At 42.4% G+C, this 22,597-nt stretch overlaps 1 protein-coding gene across 2 annotated transcripts in view; it reads left to right on the top strand.

Annotated features, from left to right (window-relative positions):
* Nucleotides 1–8,583: 8,583 nt before the first annotated feature.
* Nucleotides 8,584–22,597, top strand: part of GADL1 (glutamate decarboxylase like 1) — a 158,817-nt gene continuing 144,803 nt past the window's right edge. The window contains exon 1 of one of the 2 annotated variants that reach the window (XM_053930341.2): nucleotides 8,584–8,773. In XM_053930341.2, coding sequence (XP_053786316.1) covers nucleotides 8,737–8,773 — 37 coding nt within the window. In that variant the 5' untranslated portion in view covers nucleotides 8,584–8,736. Of the gene's footprint in view, nucleotides 8,774–9,759; nucleotides 9,870–22,597 lie in introns of those variants that run through there. The other variant, XM_071222111.1, reaches the window with a different exon arrangement.

The following is a 22,597-nucleotide window of genomic DNA, read 5'->3' as shown; positions in this document are numbered from 1 at the left end:
AACTACAGGAGGAGTGATAGAGAATAAAAAGGGAAAGCCCTGATTCCACGAAGTTTACCAAGGAGAATGTTCTGAGGTCTGTAATGCATTGCCGATTTGGCCTCTTTACTTCTCCTCAGCAGGTGAGTCTTGCTCCTCCTGAGGTCTTAAGTTCCCCGGGGCCAGCAGTTTTGAGCAGGAAGGTATTAGCTCCCTTCAGTTTCCTTTGCTTTCCAGAAATTTCTGTATCTACCATATTTTGCATGGCTTATAGCAAGGATCACAAATGGAAATGCATGTGAGGGCCTGATAGGAATTTTAATAAACTGGGCTGGCTGGACACCATGACACTTACATGCCGGCACTAGTGTTTTGCATATATCAGCTCCTTTGCTCATCACAATGTTATAAGACAGGCATGATTATTGTCCCTATTTTTCCGATGAGCACATTGAGACACAGCAGTTCATTCAGAGAATGCATTTCCTACATAAAGGAAGCCCTGGGTCCTGGGCTGCGCATGGAATCCTGCAGGAAAATGGGTCATGGCCACGTAGTTTTTTAAGACTTGAAATGTGAGTTCAACCTGAACTCTCTCAATTAAGAAAAGAAAAACTGGCAATTATTTAGGAATTTTAAAAACACTAATGAAGGCCAAAGAGAATACCTCTCTGGGCCAGCTATGCTTTCAGACTGTCCATTTGCAATCTCAGGTCAATGATTGTGGAAATCTTTTAAGCAACAAAGCTAAAATGTTGTTAATTAAAAACACAGAGAACTCTGATAAATAATTATGAGTCTGTGTATCTGCTGTGGGTTACATTAACCCTCTAGGCCACTGCTTTTCCTCAGCAGGGGGCCCCCGGGACACCCCATGTCATCCAGACACAACCTGAAAGCCGGCTCTCACAGTAAGTTAACAAAGTAGCCGAGAAAAGAACTGAGCAAGTAAACTTCCGCAGGAGGCCTGACACCAGGCTTCTCCTTTTCAATTATCCTTCTTCACATGGAGTTGCCAGAAGGAATTTCATTTCACCTGCAATCATTTTTCTATTACCTTTATTTAGGAAAATAAATAACCATCCCTTATGTTGAGTATTCAAGTTGAAATCGTAGAACCACTACCCAACTGGCAGAAAATGTTTGCTTTGCTGGGCCTGTTTTCATTTCTTACCGTTGTTTATTATGTCAGGTGCAAAGCTAGCATGCACACTAGTGGCTGTGCTATAAATACACCCCAAAACTGCTTCACAACCCTGAAAGTTAGTTCCTACATGTACACATGTATCTCTTTTCAAAGTGCTCTCCCACCCGAAGAAAACATCAGTAGCAGTTGAGGCAGAAAAATGACTAATTTGGGTGGAAATAGTTTGAGAGTCCAGGGTTTTTTAAAGCAAATGTTGTTTTAAAAACCTTCACCATGAGCTATGATGGGCAGCTCTTTTCTTCTCACTGCATATTCTGTGAGAGCTCAGGCTTCTTGTCCATCTTGATCCTCCCATGTGTGGGCAGGGGTGGGAGTGAGGGGAAGACCACAGCCATGTTTGGAGGAGTGATGGCAGGGGAGTTGGCTTGAGGGGATGTCTCATGGGAAACCCAGTGTATGAAGGTGTGGCCTTGGTGAGCTGGGTACAGCCCTGCCCCAGCCCCAGGATGCTTATTACACCCTAGTTGGCAGATGCGGCCTTCCCTAGGACCCACTGAATCAGAATCTCTGGGATTAAGACCCCCAAGCCATAGCCTGCCTGGTGGGCTTAATCCTACAGAATGACAACTCTGGAAGTGGTGTCCTTGTGCCCATTTTGCGCCAGAATCACCTGGAAGAGGAGGTACTAGTCTAAAGTGCAGCCTTTTGGGCCCCACCTCACACCTACTTCATCAGAATCTCCACGGTTGCAGCAGTGGAATTAGGTATTTTAACAAGTACCCCAGGTGACTTGTGAGCAAACTATAAACTGTTGCGACAGAAGGCATAGAATAAAAACCAATAAATGCCCACGTTTTCTGTGCATTTCCAATGTGCTAGGTTGTTGTGCTTTGCACGTGCCAACTCAGTGACTCCTCACCAGTACCCCTTTGAAGTAGGTACTATCATTCCCATTTTTCAGAAGAGGAAATGAGGTACAGAGAGATTGAATACATTTCCCAAGATCACATACCTGGTTGGTGGCAGAGATGAGAACCGAACTCAGACAATTTGGCTTCAGATACTTCAGAGCCTTTCCCACATGGTAGTCCTCTGGGGCACTGATCTAAAATTCATGTTCTGGGCTCCATCTCCCAGAGATTCTGACCTGGTGGGTCCTGGTCAGCCTGCTGGGGCTTAACAAGCATCCCGGGGGGCGGGGGGCGGCTGTGACCACACCTTCAAACACTGGGTTTCCCATGAGACATCCCCTCAAGTCAACTCCCTTGCCGTCACTCCTCCAAACATGGTTGTGGTCCTCCCCTCACTCCCAGCTGACAGCCTCATTCGGAGCATGACCCACCCAGAGCCCCCTCTCCCATGTTGTCAGCCTGCCTCTTTTTGCTAGGTCCTTCCCTGCACCTACAAATATGTTTAAGACATCCCCTGCCAAAAAAAAAAAAAAAAAAGACAAAGCTGAAACAACTCAACCATAGGTGACCTCATGCCTTTAGCCCAGCTCCCTCCTTAGCTTTCACATCAAACTTTTAAAAGTAATAGTCTAGCTCTGCCATGTTTACTTCCACAGACCCTCTGGTCACTCCTCCGCTCACACATTCTGGCCCTAGTCACCACCCTCTCCTCAATGTGGCTCTAACCAAGTCTGATGGCCTCTTAAAGGCACAGTCCCATACGGCTGTTTTCTGTCAGGTCCTCTGCAGAGCACAGCAGGGCTGACCACTTCTTGATTCTTCCCTCCCTCTCAGCTTCTGTTGCTCCGGTCTTCACCTTTCCATTTCTCCAATGGTCTTTTCTTTCTCTTATTGCTGGATTCTCTTCTCTGTTTGCTCCTTAAACTCATGGACTCCCTAAGGTTCTGTCCTGGATATTCTTTTCTCTATCTCTGGCGATGTTAGCCTTTCCTGTGGCTTCAGCAATCATTTATGAAATCTCTCAGCTAAGATCTCATTCTCACTCACTTTGAAACTCTAGCACCTTATTTTTAAGCAGCTTTGGATACATCTATTTGAAGGACCCACAGTTATCTCACACTTATCCCAAGCAACTCATTTATGTGTCCTCCCCAAGCACACTTTTAGCTCTTTATTTTTTAATTTCTGTTGATAGTTTTATTATCTACTCCATCTCCCAAGTCAGAAAGTTGAGTCGTCTTCAACTTCTTCTATTTCACCTCCACATTATATGCAAGTCTTGAACTTCCTAGAAAATGCTTTGCTACTGCCTCACTTAGCTCAGGTTTGCAAATGGCCTCAGAACTAGACTGTCTGCAGTTCCTCTTGCCTGGTCCAACTGTAATAGGTGAGCAGGCTTGGCTTCCAAACAAACGAAGTCGATGATATCATATCTCTGCTGAGTCAGTATTGAACCTACAAGCTCAGGTCTGAACACCTTGACTTGAAAACTTTATTTCACCCCATCTTTACTCTTAGATCCTCACCACTCTACTCACTCCCCCTCTGTTTTTGCCACCGGAAACTACTAATGGCCATTTATCTTTTCTTCGTTTGATAAACACGGCCTCATTTTCCAAGCCCAGTAGAATGCTATCTCCTCTGGAAAGCCCCAGTTTCTCCAAGCAGGGACTAAGTTACTTAGGCTTTGGCTGCTTCAGGAGTTGAAACACCGCTCTGCAATAGCACTCACACAATGTGTCCTAATTACCTTTGCACACATCTGTCTCCATCCCTCAGCTGGAAGCATCGTAGAGCAAAGACCACTGATTCGCCGTATCTGTCTTTGTAGCCTCAGAGCCTGCAGACGGTAGATACTAAGTGTTTCTCTAACAGATGGCAACTGCTCCCTGGCACTCAGAGTGCAATCAATGTCACAGTTACTTATTTCCTGAGGTCCATTAAATTTGGCCCCAGCACTCACTTGCCAGGTTTTTTAGGCATTTTCTAGCATGGGGTTCTTATGTCTTAGAAAACTACAGCATTGGTGATGGGAGAGGGTCCTGCATACAGCTCACGGGGGTCATCGCTGCTCTGGCAAACTAGAATCGTTGGAAGTCAGCTTCCAATGGAACAGTCAGGACCGTCCAGCGTAGGCCATCGACATCCACCCGCAGGGGCGCCTACACTCCCAGCCCCTTTTGAAGCCTGCCTATCTCCATGGCCCAGGACCCAGGCTAGGACCTAGTTATTGCAACCATTTGAAACTCTGACCTGCCCTCCCCCAGGCTTGGGGAGTCCCTGGCCCCATCTCCTTCTACCCTCAAAGGTCAAATTCTCTGTCTTCTCTGTTTCTCTAAATAAGTGGATTAGTTGCTCGGAGGTCTAGGTCAGGCACTGCCAACCACATGCTGGCACGTACCAGAAAGTGGGCTATGCCAGGCCACTGAAGAAGAGGGCTAAGGACTATGGCTGCTTTTCAGTTTCAGCTGACGGCACCGTGAGGGAAGGCAGGCCCACTACGGCCACGAGGTTCTGATTCGTCAGCAGATGCTGAGAATGGGATTTTTATGAGAAATAGTTTGGTAATTAAATTTTAAAAAGCAATGTGGGAGCCAAACAAAACCTGTCTGTAGGCCACATTCAGCCAGAGTCTGGGCAGGCTGTGTCCTCGACGGAGGCCTTTCTGCCATAAGAAGTTTAGCGTTTGTGTCTGTGTTGGCCCACCCCCTCTGCAGTAAATTCCCATCTGGCCTGGAAAAGACAAGAGAACCGCTTACTCTCTCTCTCTGCAGGGTGGAGGAACCTAGTTCTGGCTGCTTTTGAGGGGTTTTTTTGTTTGTTTGTTTTTGTAGCGATGGTGGGAGTGCTTTCAACTTTTCCATGATACACTATAGAAGCAAAAACAAAAACCATAAAAAATAAGGACTGGTTAATTTCTTAATAAGTCACCTTGTAACGTGTGGTTATTAGGGCAGAGAGATTTAGGATAGCCCGAAGTTATACCTTTTCTCCTAAGGACCACTCTGTATTTTAATAGTGACCTATAGCAGTGTGTTCGGAACTCTCTGGGGAAGGACACCTTTTAAAAATCTGTCATAAGTTAATTGTAAAATATGGTAATAACAAATTACTAGAAAAGTGAAATAAAAAGACAGGCACAATGCAAGCCCAATCATAGTTTTCTGTTATTAGATACAACAGACATAAAATCTGTCTGTCAGATTGCTGTGAGCAGTGGTTCTCTGCCTGAAACATTTTGTCTCATGGGGACATTGGTCAATGTCTGGAGACATTTCTGGTTGTCCAAACTGGGAGGAGGGTGCTGCTGGCACCTAGTGGGTACATGCCAGGGAGGCTGCTCAACATCCTGCAATGCACAGGACAGCTCCCCACAATAGTCACCAGGTCCTCGATGTCCCTATGTTTCTAGCATAGTTTCTAAATGACTTTCCCATTTCTGCCTTCAACTCTTTGTTGACTAGTTATGAGCACTTCCCAGACCAGCGTGGTCTGCCGATCACACTCCAAGAGGTGACGTTCCAGAGGTACTGCTACCTCCTTTCTGATCAGACCTAAGGCATGAGCCCGTGGTGGGATTTCTAGGTAACTTGGTGGATTTATCCAGAGGTCCTAATAGCGGCTGGAGGTCACACTGCTTACAACACAGACATGTATTTCTTGAAATGCCATAAGTAAGCAGAGTGTGAGTCCTCTGGCATACAATTGTGAGTGCCTGGGTGTATCTCTGACCAGCATAGAAGGAATGCAGAAGCCCAGTACCATCACGTACCTCACTGACACAACACCCCGCGTTCCTCTTGGTTATGTTTTTAATGAATTTAGCAGGATTTCCCAAACTAATCACTAGATTCTCGTGACTAACCCTTAGTGTTTGTTAAAAATATGGAATTCAGGTTCCCACCTAAGACCTAGGAATTGGAGAGAAGGTGCTAGGAATCTCTATTTTTAGTAACTGCCCCAGATGAGTCTACTGATTAGAAAGATGTAGAGAACACTGAGAGAAGGGATGCCTCATTAGGCATTCTGCCATTTCTGAATCTGGTCACAGCACGAGTCCTGTCGGTGTGTTCATTTAACAACTCCTTATTCAGCGCCTGGTCCGTGCTCTTCTGGGTTGTGGCTTCAGCGATGGAACAGGCAGACAGGGGCCTCTACCCACACTCAGCTTTTACAACCCCCCCTCCCATTTGTATCACCTATCTGTCCCTCCTTACTGCCCTGCCCTGGTGGCAGCAGTTGTCATCTCTCACCTTGATTATCGAGACTGGTATCTTCAGTTCTGGTTTCACCCAGTGGCCACCCTGCCTCTGACTGTCTTCCAAATGCTACTGCCTCTCTCCGTCGGTCCCCAGATTAAAACCCTTCAGTGGTTCTTCACTGCCTGGGAGAGAAAGTCTAAGCTTCATTCACCACCTGGGACCTGCTCCCTTCTCTCCCCTTATCTCTGGACACTCCCAGATCCCATTCACCCCTTCCAAGAAACATTTACCCAATTATCGATGCTGGGCCAGATGCTAACTCTTTGCCCATGTTGGTCCCTCTGCCTGGACTACTGGTATCCTACCTCATTTCCTCAACTCCATCATAGGATAAACTCGAGTTCATTTTCCAAATATTTGGACTCTCTAAGGACCTATTTTTCTGAAAGGTTTTTGGTGAAAAGCTCTTACTACAGACTGGAAGGTACCTTTGCTAGTCCATGCAATCCGGGGTAGAAAGTGGGCACAGGCTTTGTGCTTACAGAGAGCTGCATTCCAGTCATACATCTGAAACTCCTCACCTCTGTGTCTGTGGACAGGTCACTTAAAATGAGCCTCTGATTGTCCATCTATGAAAAGAGGACAGTAATAATTCTCATTATTAGGATTATAGGAGGGAATATATGGAAAACAATTGGCAGAGGACTTAGTTAAAACTAATACATGGATAAAATTAGTAGCAGCTATCATTATGAAAATTGTCACTTCCGTTTGGAAACATTTCTTAATCCTTCAAAAAGAATTAGCCATCCCCTCAGCTGTGGCCCCTCAATGCCCCGTATATTTCACTGAGTATAAGATATCTACGAAAGGTTAGCTGGCTCGCATCCTGTCTCTCTCAACTACACTAAGGTATTTGGAGGGAAGAATTTTACTTTAAATTCTTAGTAAGTACCCAGGGGAAGTGCTTAGTAATTGAGGAATAAAAGCAAGAGAGAATATAACACAATGCCTTTGTTTAGGAATAAATATGGAAGTTGAGATAAGCCAGTAAGAGGTGAGCTCATAGAATAGTTTCTGGTTTTCAAGCTAAGAAATTTTGAATGGCATTTCTCCTGGTTGGTGCAGGGAGGGGAGGGAGCAGGAGTGTCATTCCTTGTCATTTGTGTAACACACTGCGGTCCCAGCTGGCCCTGGTTGTTAGTCTCATACAGGGAGATACATAATTTACCAGAGCTGACATTAGTCACTGTTCTGATCTGGAGTTGAAAGGATTCCCTTGTTATAATGCTTAAAAAAAAAAAAAAAAAGGAAAAGAAACAAAAAGAAAGAAAAGAAAGAAAATGAAAAAAAAATCAGTATTTTTAAAGAGAGTTACCAAAGACTAACTCCCCGCATTCTTATTTACGCTTCCATCACTAGATAGGTCTCAGCCCTTCGTCTGGTGAAACTGGATACGGAAGAGTAGATGGGGAGGGGGCTCAGAAACTTCATAGAACCCATCTGTGGGGTCTTAATGTTAATATTTTCAATAGCTGCAGTTGTAGGCACGTTAGGAACCGTGCGTTCTGATTCGGGAGGGCAGGTCGGCGCTGTTGTCACTGGTAGGGGCTGTAATGGTGCCAGCCAGAGGAACTAAGTCCCCTGCTAAGGAATGAGGCCAGGCTCTGTGCAAAAGTAAACCAGGATTTTCTTCCCTGCCTGTGGAAGGGTCTGGACCACACATGCCGTTCCCTAATGCAGTTGTCCCATATGTGCTTGGAAGTGGCATTAGCTGATCGCTAGTGTTGAGAAAATTTTAGTCTAAATTCCAAGCAGATATGTCACCTTTCTAATTCACTACCTCTTTTTGCTTATTACTTCCAGGCAACAAAAGTTTCCCTTCTCCAAACTTGGAATTATGCAGAGGCAAAAGCCTGAAACACGATCCGGAGAAGGAATTCGCTTGTAGAACTCTTAAATGTCAAGGCAGTACTGAATGAATAGGTAGCGGATCCTATTCCCTGAACAGGCATCATATTTAGCTTAGGGCTTCTCAGGCCACATCAGCCCCTGCGAGGTAGTTACTCCAAAAAACTGGATGCTGGGAAGATCACAGGCCCAGGCTCACTCACCTTCCTCACCCACCCCCCTCCACGTATTTCCTACCTATCCCTACCGAGGCGAATTACCCGAGCTCCTACACACAGTCCCCATCCCTTCCCAGAGACGGCCGAGGGACTCTGGCCCTGGGTCAAGTCAGTGGCATGCAGCCAGGCCCATGCCCAGTATTAATAGAGAGCCGCGTTCCTCAATAGGCTGGCACTGGAGCCTCGCTTGGCCCGGTGAAAGGAGCACCCAGCGCGCGTCCTGGCCCCTCCCCTTGCAGAGTGGCTGCGCCCAGCGGCTGCCGGGCTCACCTGCGGGTCCCTAAGGGGGGCGCTGCCTCAGCAACAGCAGGCGCTGCCTAGACTACAGGAGCCGCGCCCAGGGGGCAGCCCGGAGTTGGGGAGCAGCGATGAGCAGCGACTCGGACCCTGACTGCCCAGTTGACGGTAACGACTCTCCTGGCGAGGCCGCGTTTTTAGTCTTTAACCTCCCCCAATGCGGGTTTAATCTCCCGGCTGCTGGTTGACCCAGGGACAAGCTATTTCCCTGTAAAGCGGCAGGGATGGGTAGGAAGTCCCCTTCATGGATTTTTGCACCCTTTGTGCATCTTTTAAGGTTATTTTTAGAATTAAACAAGTTATATAAAGAACAGAAAATCGAGCTAGAAACAAATATAATGCGCTCTATGTTTGTTAAGACACATATTAGGGCTTCACTGATTGGTGCGCCGCTGCGGGTGTCTTTAGGCACAGTGGAAGTAACTTTCCTGAAAGAAAGGTGATTTTGCTTCTCCTTTGGGACGTGCCCAGCATTACCTTCCCCCTCCCACCTCCACCCACAATTCTACAAACAGGCGTTTAAACAGGCTACCTTGATCTTACAGAGTGAGTGATGGCCTAGTGTACTTCGATTGAAGCTGGGCAGGCGAGGAAGTGGAATGTCATTTGTTTAAAGAAGGAATGGTAGCAGCGGAGCTCCCCAAACTGCCTTTGTAACTCGGGCGTCATTAGACCTACTGTGAAATAATGGTCACCAGCTTTTGCGAGGGTCTCAGATTCCTTTGAACATGTGACGGATGAGATACTCTGAACCCCTTTCCCGTTCAAATTCACCTATAATACACATTTGGATGCTTACTGAAGATTTCAAGCTAGACCCCCCCCCCCCCAAGTGCCCGGCTGTACCTCCTGTTTAAGAACCCCTGCTTGGAAAAGTTATTATTGCTCTCCAAGCATTTTTACTTCCTAGGTAGTTGTTGACCTTTGGGGAGGAGTGCTCCTCTAGGAATAACTCCTCTTTGCTTTTACATCAGTAGCCCTTTCAGACTGTACTGAACACAGCTCCGAGGAGCTGCATTGGGTTGACACTCTAGGGAATTGGGCTCAACAGGTCTGTCGGGTGTCAGGTGCGCTGGCTTGGCTTCTGTGTGGATCCATGGTTTGCACTGCGGGGAATCTGTGCAGGAGTTGGCAAGGCAAGGAAGCACGGTGCTACTAGAACATTTCACCTGTTCCTTTTATCGTCCCAAGGAATGTTCCCACCGTAAGTGCCCTGGATTGTCTTTAAAACGGTTCTTTTGCAAGTTGCATTGTTATTGTTTTCATTGTATGGCATAAAGAACTGGCACTTTCAGCTACTGGAGCTAATTGTAAAACTATTGCTTATGTGTTCTTAGAGTCAGCACACACTGTAATTTAAGACATCTGGCTATTTGAGAGCTGATGGAGAAGCATAAAGTAGATTTTTGATTTAAAAAGTTCCTAACAACCTGTCAGGCTTCCTTATTTGAGGCAAGAATGGGCAGATTAATTGTATCTAACTACCTTAGCCCTGCAGTTTTGTTTGCTTTGCTTTTCATCTCAATTTCTGTTTTAAAGTCACACACCCATTAGAACTCTGGTACAAACTTGCTTTCTAAAGCATCTGTTCTTCCTAAAGCAAGTATGTGTCCTTCTTACCATCCATGTCTGTAGTTTGTGAGGACTTCAATAGTTGCCATATGTGAATAGTGAAGTGGGAAATGTAACCTTAAATCTGAATTCCAGGAACTACTGGAAGGCTTACGCTGCTGTTATTCTTGAGCAGGTGGTAAGTCAATAACATGTCTAATAACCCCTAATTGTGCCAAATGTTTGCTATGACATCTTAAAATTTTATATATATATATATATATATATATATATATATATATATATATATATATCAGACTTAGTAAATTCCTAAGTGCAGGTGACAAGATCATGCAAGGTGACATTTGATGAGTATGTTAAACGATATGCCTGTGTCGAACTCTAATACAGAATATCTGTTACAGACTGTACATTATGGTAGAATGTCACAGGGAGTTCTGCTGCAGATAAAGAATGCTTCTTCTATGCCTCACGCTTTGATACGATTTATGATTTTGCCACAGTACACCCAGTAAAAGTTGAGGCAGTTAATTATACCAGATTCAGATTTTAATTCCACTCAAATAAATAACTCTTTGCACTCATGATATTTTCCTTTGTGGTTTGAAATAATAACGTAAAGCTTCCACATGATTTGGTGGGTAAAGCCATTGTGTTAATTTTATGTAGCTTTGATTCTTGTTGAAACAATTAAAATGGAAGCAAATTTCAAGTTTTCCTAGAGGGAGTGGTTTTCTATGCTGTTGAAAAGCTGACTTTTATATACCATTTTGTAAGCCTGGTATACGGTAGTAAAATTAGTATCATGACATTCGGAACAAAATGCACCATTTTTTTTGCCCCATTTTTATCTTTCAGTTTTCTTTCTCTCTATAACTTTTCCACTTTTTATTTAGTCTTTTTTATTATCGCTTAAATGAAACCCACTGCAGGCCAAAATCATTGCCCATGGATCATCCCTCACTTAGGAGGGAAGTGGTAACATCTGTTCAACACTGCTATCTGCTATGCTGAGCTGCAAGCCGGTCTTCTGACGCTCCCTCCCTGCCAATCTCTGACAGGTCAATGGGAGGGGAACTATTATCGTCTGCTTTTTTTTTTTTTTTTAAAGAAAACAGAGTCCCTGAGAGGGTGAGTGTTGGCTCTCTGAACATATAACCCAGGTGCTCTACCTCCAGAGCCTGCATACCTCACACCTACCTCCTTCTGCTCTGTAATGCTGAATGTCCCAAGGTCACCTCCAGCAGCACCCTTCACCTGCCTGTGCTGCGGCCACGGGAAAAACACTGGACAGGACCCTGGAACGTGGCTCGAAGCTCTCTGAAGTGACAGCAGCGTTCTTTCCTCTTCCTTTTGGGTGGGAAAGGTGGGAGGAAAGACGGTCAGTGTTTAAAGGTTCCTCCTAATGGCGGACCCGGATGGTGCCAGGGTAGGAACCTGTGCTGTGTCCCTGGGGTGGCAACCCCCTGAGTGCTGGGAATGAAAGGCAGCTTGGCCTTTCTGAGGCCAAGGGCAAAGGGCAGTGTGTTCCACGGCACACACTCTCGAATAGCCCTTCTTTCAGTGCAGGTTTACCAGTGGTCACATTTTTCTTAGGTCACTAGAGATGAGTCTGTTTTAGGAGGAGGCAGACCCACAGTGGACCATAGCTTATCTCTGTGGGCCCCCGTGGGGACAGATGAAGGGGAAGAATGAATAGCGCTCTGCTGCCTACAGCCTCCTCCCACTGGGTACCTCTGGATATGTAATTTATCCTCCGCCAGTCTCAGTTTCTTAACCTGTAAAATAGGGATAAAAACATCCACTGTTTCAAATTATTATGAGGATTAGGAATAATATACAGCATCATAATATACTATCTGGCAGGTAGTAGGCTCCCATAAGTAAACTTACTAAATTCTGAAAACTGGATGCAGAGGTTAATAAGGTAATTGGAATAGCTAATTTGTAAGTGTCTCCTAGTTGTTTTGTATGTGCTCCTGAGGTGCTTCAAGGTGGCTGCTATTGAGTATCCTTTCCTTGTTTGCGGAAGTGGCTCCAGAGCAAAGCAGGGTGGTTTCTTCCTTTTCTTAAAATCACCATTCTTTGGGAATTGATGTGTGAATGTGTAACTGTTAACCTGATATATTTATATATAGAGGTCTGGCACAAATAACACCCCTTTTTATTATAAAATCTATTATTACAAAATCATAAGCATGTAATCCTGTAACATAACAATATCACACTCAAGCACACCATATGGCATTTTAGGTGAAGTGTTCGAATTAAAACTATGAATTATTACACTCGTATTATTACCCTACTAACCACGCTCAAGCAGGCCTTACTTCTGTCGCACCCTGTACTCGGCAGGAATTTTAATGTTTCTTTTATGCCATCTCCGGGCACACCACGATCATGTCTTCTTTCTAATTCCTCATTGCTTCTTCAGTGTCCTGTCTGAGAAGAGGGACCCTGGGGTTCTTTTCCCAGGAACTGCCAGTAGCTCCACGCCTCCCTTCCATGTGGGAAACTCCTTTTGATCTTGAAGGTAATCCCTGCCCCGTTTTTTCAAGTTTTTCTTCCCCCTCACAGACACTGCTACTATCCCTTCCTTGTCATACAGCCTTGCTATACTTCTCTAGAAGTGCCAGTCTCTTGATTTAAGGATGGCACCCATTCCATCCCACTGTGGTAGAATGGATATGGAAAAGGAAGAATGCTGGAAGGAAAATTGTATCTTAGAAATAGAATTCCTCCCCACTAACTTTGTACCTGACACTCGTGGGTTCTGGCACAGTCCCTTTCTGTCCCCTTCCTACTTCTCCTTCCCTTTGAGCTTCAGACGATCCCTGAGACTGAAATTCCATGACGGGTGGTTCTGTTTTGCATCCGTTGTACTTTTCAGGTTATGAAGGACTGCTTATATAGAACACCACCCAGATGAAGAGACATCGTCTTGCTGTCATCCTGGGGGCACACGTCCTAGGTGCCCCATTCCAATTATAACCTGATTTTGATAGTATTCACTTACTTGCATTTTTTATAGTTTAACTATCCAAGTGTGCATTCCTAGACATAATAATTTAGTGTTACTTATTTTAACAATTGTGATTTTAAAAAATATATAATTTACCCTCCTGTCCTTTTTTTATTCTTATAATTTATTTGTTAAAGAATCTGGGCCACTTGACCTATAGAATCCTCCACAAACTGAATTTTGCTGCTTTTGTGCTCTTGGTTCAACGTTTCTTAAAGATTACCTTCTTCTGAACTCCACTGGATAGCATCCAGCCCTTCCACTTATCTAAGTACATTTCTTGGTCTTATCTTTAAATTCTAGAAACAACCATGAAACCATTTTATCTATTAGGCTTTTTATTGTTAGACAGTAAATCACTGAGTTTCTTATATTCATCTCGTTTCCTGTAGTAACTTCATTAAGCATTATAATGAGTTGGTTGAAAATCGATACTCTCATTTGCCAATTAGTTCAAATACTCATAATTTGGGAGTTATTATGAGGAAATTTTGGAAACAATATTTTGAGCCCTTTTAAAAATGTTTTCATAATTTTTAATATTTTGTTCTATTTTACTTTTGATCTCAATTAATTTTCAGGCAGCTATTTTTTCTATATTCTTACTAGTTGGAGTGCAATAAATGTTTAGAAATGTGGTTCGGTTTGAAAAATATAAATTCTGGGTTATTTAAGTTACAGTAGGTTGCAGAAGAGTTTATACAGTAATAGTCCATTTCATTGAGAAATAGTACTTCATTTATACTTATAGAACTGGAGCTGAAGGAATTTACACTTGGGGATTAAAAGTAATTGTGCACAATTGGGCGCATAATGGCTTTTTTCCTTAGGTTCTTCGTGTCTGTATTTTCTGTAGTGAGTCAGCATTGCTCTGACAGGAAAAAATAAATTAACTTGGTGGAAGAGAGAGTTGGGATGGGGTTTTGTTTGGTTTAAATGTTTTTCTCATTCAATTTAGGTCAGGCTTTCTAGCTGTATTTATCTGGTTTGGTTTTTTATCATCTTATACAGGCATGATTGTCATTTCTATTATTCAAACAAATCCTTACATTGGAATCTAAATGTGTTCGTATTTAATCCCTATCGCTGAGTACTCAAGTTATTTCAACATTTTTAAAATCACAAACAAGATAGAGGGAAAAATAATTGGCTAAAAATTAATTAAAAATATAGAAACCAAAAATATGGGAGAACTCTACAATGCTAGAAAAGTATTAGTGCTTTAAGGCAAATGTAGAGTTCAGGTGTGCCCTGATGTGCGTAAGGGTTACCAATCCTTGGAAATCCAATGACAACAAATACTGGTTTTTTCACAAATGGTCATCTTGGCCAAATTGCACTTGTTCAAATTGCTGTTGGAGAAACAGTAGGCTGCTCTTGGTGAAATAGAACAATTTTATCCTAAAATTCATCCAGAATCTGAAGGGACCCAAGGTAGCCAAAATAATTTTAAAAAAGAACACATTTGGAAGATTCATGCTTTCTGATTTCAAAACATATTATAAGGTTACAATAACCAAAACAGTGTGGTACTGGCATAAAGTCAGACAGAGAGACCAATGCAATAGAGTAGAGAGCCAACAGATTAACCTTCGTGTATATGGTCAAATGATCTCCACCAAGTGTGACAAGGCCACTCAATCGGAAAAGTACAGTCTCTTTAACAAATGGTATTGAGAAAACTGGATGTTCACGCGTAAAAGAATGAAGTTGGGTCCTTATTTTGCACAATACACAAATAATAACTTAAAATAGATTACAGACCTCAGTTTTAAACCCCAAACTATAAAATTCCTAGAAGAAAACAGGAAATCTTCATGGCATTTGATTTGACAGTTGTTTCTTGGATGTGACACAAAGAACACTAGGCAACAAAAGCAAAAATAGACCAGTGAGAATAAATCAAACTTAAAGACTATTATGCACCGAAGGATACAACCAACAAAGTAAAAAGGCGACCTATGAAATGGGATAAAATGTTTGCATATCTTATATCTGATAAGAAGTTAATATCTAGAATATATAAAGAACTCCTACAACTCAACTATGAAAATCAAATAACCCAATTAAAAAATGGGCGAAAGACTTGAACAGACATTTCTTCAAATATGATATACAAATGACTAACAAGTCTATGAAAAGATATTCAACATCACTGATCATTAGAGGAATACAAATCAGAACCACAATGAGATACCTCTCACACCCTTTAGGATGTCTACTCTATGATAACGAAGTCCTGGAAACAGCCTAAGCGCCCATCAGTAATTGAATGGATCAAAAAACTATGGTATGTTCACGCAATGGAATACTACACAGCAGAAAGAAAGAAGGAGTTCCTACCCTTTCAGACAGTATGGATGGAACTGGAGAGTGTTATGCTAAGTGAAATAAGCCAGGCGGTGAAAGACAAATACCATATGATCTCACCTATAAGTGGAACCTAATCAACAAAACAAACAAGGAAACAAAATAGAGCCAGAGACATGGAAATAAAGAACACACTGATAGTGACCAGAGGGGAGGAGGGAAGGGGATAATGGGGAAAGGAAGGGGAAGGGTCAAGTTAAAGAACATGTATAAAGGACCCATGGACATAGGCAACTGGTGGGGGCTGGGGATTGAATGTGGGAGGTGGGGGGTGGGTAGGGCAGGGGAGAATAATGAGGGAAAATGGGGACAACTATAATTGAACAATGATAATTAAAAAAAAATTAAACAAAAAAACCCCTCCCAGAACAGAAAATAACAGATATTAAGGATGATGTGGATAAGTCAGAACTCTTGTACAATGTCTTAGGATTCTAAAATAATGTAACTTCTATGAAAACAGTATGGAGATTCCTCAGAAAATTGAAAAATTAAACTATGATATAATCCAATAATCCCACTTTTGGATAAACATCCAAAAGAATTGAAAGCAGGGTCTCAATGAGATATTTGCACACCCATGTCCATAACAGCACTACTTAAGACAGCCAAAACGTGGAAGCAGCCCAAATGTCCATCAGTCATTGAATGGATAAACAAAATGTGGTAAATAAAAGTAATGACACATTATTTAGCCTTAAAAAACTAGAAGTAACATCACATGCTACAACATGTGTGAACCTTGAGGACATTATGCTAAATGAAATACGCCAATCAGAAAAACACAAGTATTTTATGATTCCACTTACTATGAGTTACCTCGAGTAGTCCAATTTATAGAAACAGAAGGTAGAATGCTGGTTATCAGAGGCTGGGAGACAGGAAAGGAAAGGATAAATATTTAAGGGATATAGAGTTTCAGTTCTGCAAGCTGAAAGAGTTCTAGAGATCTGTTTTGCAATAATGTGGATATACTTATATAGTGAACTGTAAACTTAAAAATGATTGCTATGGCAAATTTTACGTTATATGGTTTTTTTGTTTTTTTGTTTTTCACCACAACAAAAAAGAACAACCAATGAAAAAATTAACAAACAATAATCAAACAAAAAAGACTTTTAAGGATAGGAATATTTATAAAATAACTTAAAAATGTACTTGCCTTCTTGAAAAAGTCGAATCATCTTTTGAATATCTCGGCCTTGCCATGGTGGGTACTGAGTCACATTATAACATTCCTCAAGAGATGAGATGTGCCCAGCTGTTGTCTGTCCCTTCATGGAATGACGTCAGAGTGCTGTTCTTGAAGTCTTGCATCTTTCTGTCCACTGTTGATGTTCCCCTCATCACAGTTTCCTGTGCCAACTGTATTTCCTTTTCTCTTATAAATCCTGGCAGCATCTTTAATCATCATTTGCCACACTTCCTCCAATTTATTGCCTGTAACAAACTTGGTTATTGTCTCACCTTCTTGGTTTTTTGTTTTTTATCCCACAAGAGGTTGGAATTGTACATGAAGTAAGGTCGATTGCCTCTGAATGAGGTATGAAAGGGTCTATATGAAAAGAATTTATGAGTATCTGTTATATTGATATTTTCTATTTATTTTACATTCATCTGTGTTCTTGTATATGTTCTGGATATTTGCAATGGTCAGATGAAAAGATGTCATATAGAGTGTGTGTAAATGAAAAATATTTTGGTGTAAACATGTACATGATTAATTGCAGTTCCTGTTCATGATTTGAACACACTGGTAATATTTTGTTGCTCAAGAGATAGGCATGTAAACAAAGTTCCAGTTTAAAGCAAAATGATGGCTTTCTTCTCAGTGGGAGTATGATGAGCTCTAACTCTTACAGAGAGGACAGTGACTGCGTCTTCTGTCCTTACTTGTTCTGTCTCCACTGCTCCCATGAGCAGCACCACTACGAGGTCCACAGTACAGCTTACAGCACCGAGCAACTGTGCTTTACTCTTTTTCACACTGCACATGATTTTTAAGAGTTTTATCAAGGTATGATTTATACATCATAAAATTTACCTGTTTGAATGTGCAATTCAATTTTTAGTAAATTTACAGAATTGTGCATCCCTCACCACAATCCAATTTTAGAGCAGTTCCATGCACGTTATATTTCAAAAAAATATTACTGAACTTTCCCACTATTTTGAGTATGCTGCTCTTCTTTGCCGGAGCTGTATGCCTGAGAGAGGTTATTATCCTGACTGGCAGAAAGTGAAAAGAAAGACAATTACTGTTTAGATTCCAGTGGCCAAAACAGGAGTTTCAAAACAAAAGAACAGTTTTACAAGCCAGGCTATTGCCTTGAGATAGGACTTTCTAAATTCTATTATTTTCCCTTCAACATGATCTACTAAGCCTGGAAGGCACAATCGCGGAGTTTTGGCTGCCTGAAGTTGGATGGAGAAGGAGAGGCTGCATTTAGCTCCTTAAGAGGTGAGGTGACTCAGAAAGTCCCTCTTGTCTTCAGAGGAAGGTAGCAGGATCCAGCATCCTTGATGCTCCCAGGATCCCTCTCTGATGAGGATGAAGGCAGAAACCAGGGGATGGGCATGAGCTGTTTTGTGTTGGGAAGCTGATTAAGGATGTGGCATAAGTCCAGAGAATATCACTGCCAACAGCCAAGGTGAGGCCACCTCAGCCAGCGAGCACACCCAGTATCTGACCAAGATGAGAGAGGAGTTCATGCATATGCCTCAGCCATGTCTGCTTGGTGGGAAAGGAGTAAAGATGTAGACAAGTGAGGTTGCCCAGAGACACAGGGGTCAGGGGCACCACACTGTTTCAAGGACACAACCACTGTTCTCCGTCTTAAAGTTGCGTAATACGCACTTTTCTCCCCGCGTAACTAGAAGTTACTAAGAAGAGACTTAGGAGAGGAAGGAGTAGAAATCTGAAGGATCAAGCACTTTTACCCCGTTAAACTGAGCATTGCCTAAAGGAACTGTTTAATTTATTATATCTGACTAATTTTTAAGTAGGTTGGACTAAATAAAGTAACTTTTGTTACCACTTTCTAGCAATGGGTACTCAGGGGAAGACAAGATTAATTAGGGACCAAAATATAGATACTATATTTTCTCAGCATATCCGAGTGTCATAAAGGTAATGGTGCCACAAGAATAGCCTTGAAACAAATGAAAATTGTTGCTTCAGCCACTGCCACTGCCACAGGCACTGTCCTTGAGCAGCGTAATCCCCAAAGATAAACAGGCACAGAGCCGGGCCTTAGACCTGCTGATGACCTGCCTTGGGGTAAGTGAGGCTTTTAGATAAGTTCTCTGTTTTTTGTTATTTTTTTAATTGTTGTTCAATTACAGTTGTCTGCATTTTCTCCCCACCCCTTCCCCTGACCCCATCCAAACCCACCTCCTTCCCTTGCGTCCACCCTCCCCCTTGGTTTTGTCCATGTGTCCTTTATATAGTAGTTGCTGAAAACCCTTCTCCCCATCAACAAATGAGTGGATCAAAAAACTATGGTACATTTACACAATGGAATTCTACGCAGCAGAGAGAAAGAAGACGCTCATGCCCTTTGCAACAGCATGGATGGAACTGGAGAGCATTATGCTAAGTGAAATAAACCAGGCGGTGAGGGACAAATACCATATGATCTCACCTTTAACCGGAACATAATCAACAAAAGAAAAAAGCAAACAAAATATAACCAGAGTCATTGAAGTTAAGAAGTTCTCTGTTTTTTAAAGAGGGAAAAGCCATGGGTGTCAGATGTCAATCAGTCATATTGTAATTTGAAGCTGAAGTGTTCCTTCGTTAATTCATGCCTACAAACTCTTTGTTACGGAAAACAGTACAGACATACTTTTGAGAGAGCATAGTTTTTCTGTGCCTGAATAGGCGCTGTGGGTCCAAAGACCACCTAGTTATCTTCTCCATCATTTCGTCCCGCGAGCAACCACCATGGAGGTCCCGAAACATAGGGATTCACAGGTGTGCACAGCACTGATGAGGACCACTTGCAGAAATGCTGGAAGGTGGTTTATGTTAATTACACGGATGGGAATTTAATTGAAAAACTGGTGTTAGCAATAGAATTATTGACAGAGTGGCAAGTCATCTGGTAGAGCATCTTTTACCTGAGAGCGTTTTTAGCCAGAGAGGTTAAAGTACTACTTACTGAACAACGTGGGGGCTAGAGTCAGCCTAAAACTCCCCCATCCCAAATTCCAGAAAGTTCTTTCTGTGTGTATTGTCAGAGCAGATAATTATAGTAAGAAGTCAACCCTGCAAAATACTGCTTAAATCAGAGTCGAATTTTTTGTTTGTTTCCACCAGCATCTGAATGTGGTACAGTGTTTAAAAATTTCAGAATTCAGGAGGTTTAGTGGGAAACTTTGCAGAGCAACTATCTAAATTATTTGATGTCAGCAAGCCCACATTAAATATTAAAATCTGTTTTGGTGATTTAGCTCCAGCCTTGACAAATCTTAAATTTCCACACTTTAATTTTTGCCTATTAAATATATTGTTAAGTCCTCCCTTTGTTGGAGTTTCTTATTTAATTCAGCACTAGTATGCTGTACTAGTAGGCTGTTGTTTGATCCCCTAATGCTTTGTATCAACTTTCAAAAGCAACAGAGACTTAGTTGTTATTTTATGACATATCTGTTGTTTCAGGTGCTATGTGAGCCAAAAAAATACATTCAAGGAACATATTTTTTTCATATGTATTTCCATCATGCTGTATTCTGTTATGCCATCAGCTCAGTTTTATTTCAGTACCTAATTTGTATGAAGCAGTGATCGAAGAGAAAGAAAATCTATGAAAAATTCAATTTCCTAATATTTGTCAGTGGCCTTATTTTTCAAGTCGATGGCACAACAAAAGAGAATTGTAGAAAGTAATTGTGGAACATACATATGATGACAGTTTTGCCAAGAAGTGGTCAATACAATATGTCAGCTTAGTAGTTAATTGTTATTTTATTGTTTCATGTGTGTTAGTCCTATTTCTTTGGTGAAAGAGGATGTACGGTTTAGTGGAAAGAGATGTTGCATCAATCATAGTTCGAATATCAGGTTTGCTATTTACTATACCAGCTTTGTGACCTTCATCCGGTTAGTTAGCCTCCCTGATTCTCACTTCTGTATTTGTAGAATTGGGTTTGATTCTTGTCTCATAAGGTATCTCATGAAGATTTGTGCAAACACATGTAATGTAAGAACCTAGTGTAGCGTCAGTCTGGTCCGTAAACATTCAAAAAATGGTAGCCATTTGTTTCAGTTTGGGTTATCTAGAGGCAGACCCTGGGTCAAGGATTTGAGAATAAGGAGTAACTTTGGAGGGTGGCCCCCAGGGAGACCAATAGAGAATACATTGTAAAGCACTGTGGGTAACTAAAGCTTAATTCTGCTGGGTAACTCGGGGTGTTAGTGAAGAATACACATCTCAAGTTATCTCAAAAAAGGACAAGAGTGCTGGATGTTTCTACATTAATTTCTGTCAGTTATTGGTTGAGGGATGCTAAGGTACGGGTATTAATTTTTCAGAGCTTTGGGCTTGCCATTCAAGTGGGCAGAGCAAGTTTGGCCGAAATAGGAAGGCCACAGGCAAAGCAGTGAAGGTGCTAACACCTGGAAGTCAGATAGCTCGCACAAGGATGAGATACCCGAAGAACTAGCCTTCCCCATTTTCCTTAACTGTTAGTACATTTCCTTGTTGAAGACCTTTTGTTTTCGTAGCTCCCTATCTTGTGCTATACTGAGCTACCTCGTACCAGCTCATTAGCCTGATGGGAGTCTTTATACCATAGAAATAGTCAAATGCTCTCAATCACAGTTTTTTAAACTATTTTTTCAGGAACCGGTTTGCTAGCACACCAACTTCCGGTATCCTTTGTCTCCAGAAGACGGAGCGTGGGAGTTACCTGCACAGGGTCAGCCATCAGATAGACCTGATTCAAATATGAGCTCTTACGTCTTTGGCTGTGTAGCCATGAGAGTGTTACCCAACTTCACTGAGTCTCAGTGTTTTCATCTGTAAGAGGGGGATGTATATAACTTGTAAAATTCTGGTGAAGATCAAACACAATAACATATTCTATGTAAGGAACTCTGTGGAGTAAGGAAGTTATTATAGGAATGAAGCCTATTACACAGTTGTGGGAGGAACTGAGGAAGACATGTTCCATAAGGATGAATTGGAAGTCAGAGAAGAGTCACTGACCCGCCCTTCTGAAGCACTGGCAGTAATGGACAAGTTGGAGCTTGTAGAGGAATCTGGGCAGGCAGGCACGTACCGTTGTCGATGTGCGACTGTGAAAGGAGCTGGAGGAGAAAAGCTGCTTCTCTGTGGAAGGGCCATCTCTAGGGATCCAGAACCAAGAGTCCAGATGAGAAGCAAAGAGAGTGAAGACAAGCTGGAATGCACTGGCGAGTCTACTAATACCCATCACTGTGTCTGACTTCAAAGACTGTCAGAGAGGCTGGGCTACTGCTTTACTTTTGCCAGAATGGAGAACCGAGGAGCACAGAGAACAGTGGGTTAGAAAACTGCCCAGAGGGCGGACTCAGACTTCATTCATTAACTTGTGCTATATGTGCCTGGCTGGACTTCAGAACTGCTATGGACCGGCGACTGCCCTGTGCCTCCCGTTTTTTGGTTCTTTTTCCTAAGAGTGTCTATGGAAGTTATCCTGTCTTTCTCACTCTTGTATGTTTTGTATGTTGTGGATAGTGTCTCCGAACTTGTGTTTCAATCGATGGGTCCCTGGAACAAGAACAGCCGCAACTGCATAGTCTTATCTGTCTGTAGACATGATATAAATCATGACATCCTGGACTTCGAGCTTGTTTCTGTGGTGGGATAAGATTTCGGAAGGTCATAGGATGGGACTGAGCATATTTTGTGGGAGGGAAGAATATGAATCATTTGAGGTCAGAGGGGTAGACTTTTATAAATTGAAAAAGTGGCTTCACACTC

Source organism: Desmodus rotundus, chromosome 8 (genome assembly GCF_022682495.2).
Source record: "Desmodus rotundus isolate HL8 chromosome 8, HLdesRot8A.1, whole genome shotgun sequence".
Lineage (NCBI taxonomy): Eukaryota > Metazoa > Chordata > Mammalia > Chiroptera > Phyllostomidae > Desmodus > Desmodus rotundus.
This window is presented reverse-complemented; position numbering and strand designations above follow the sequence as displayed.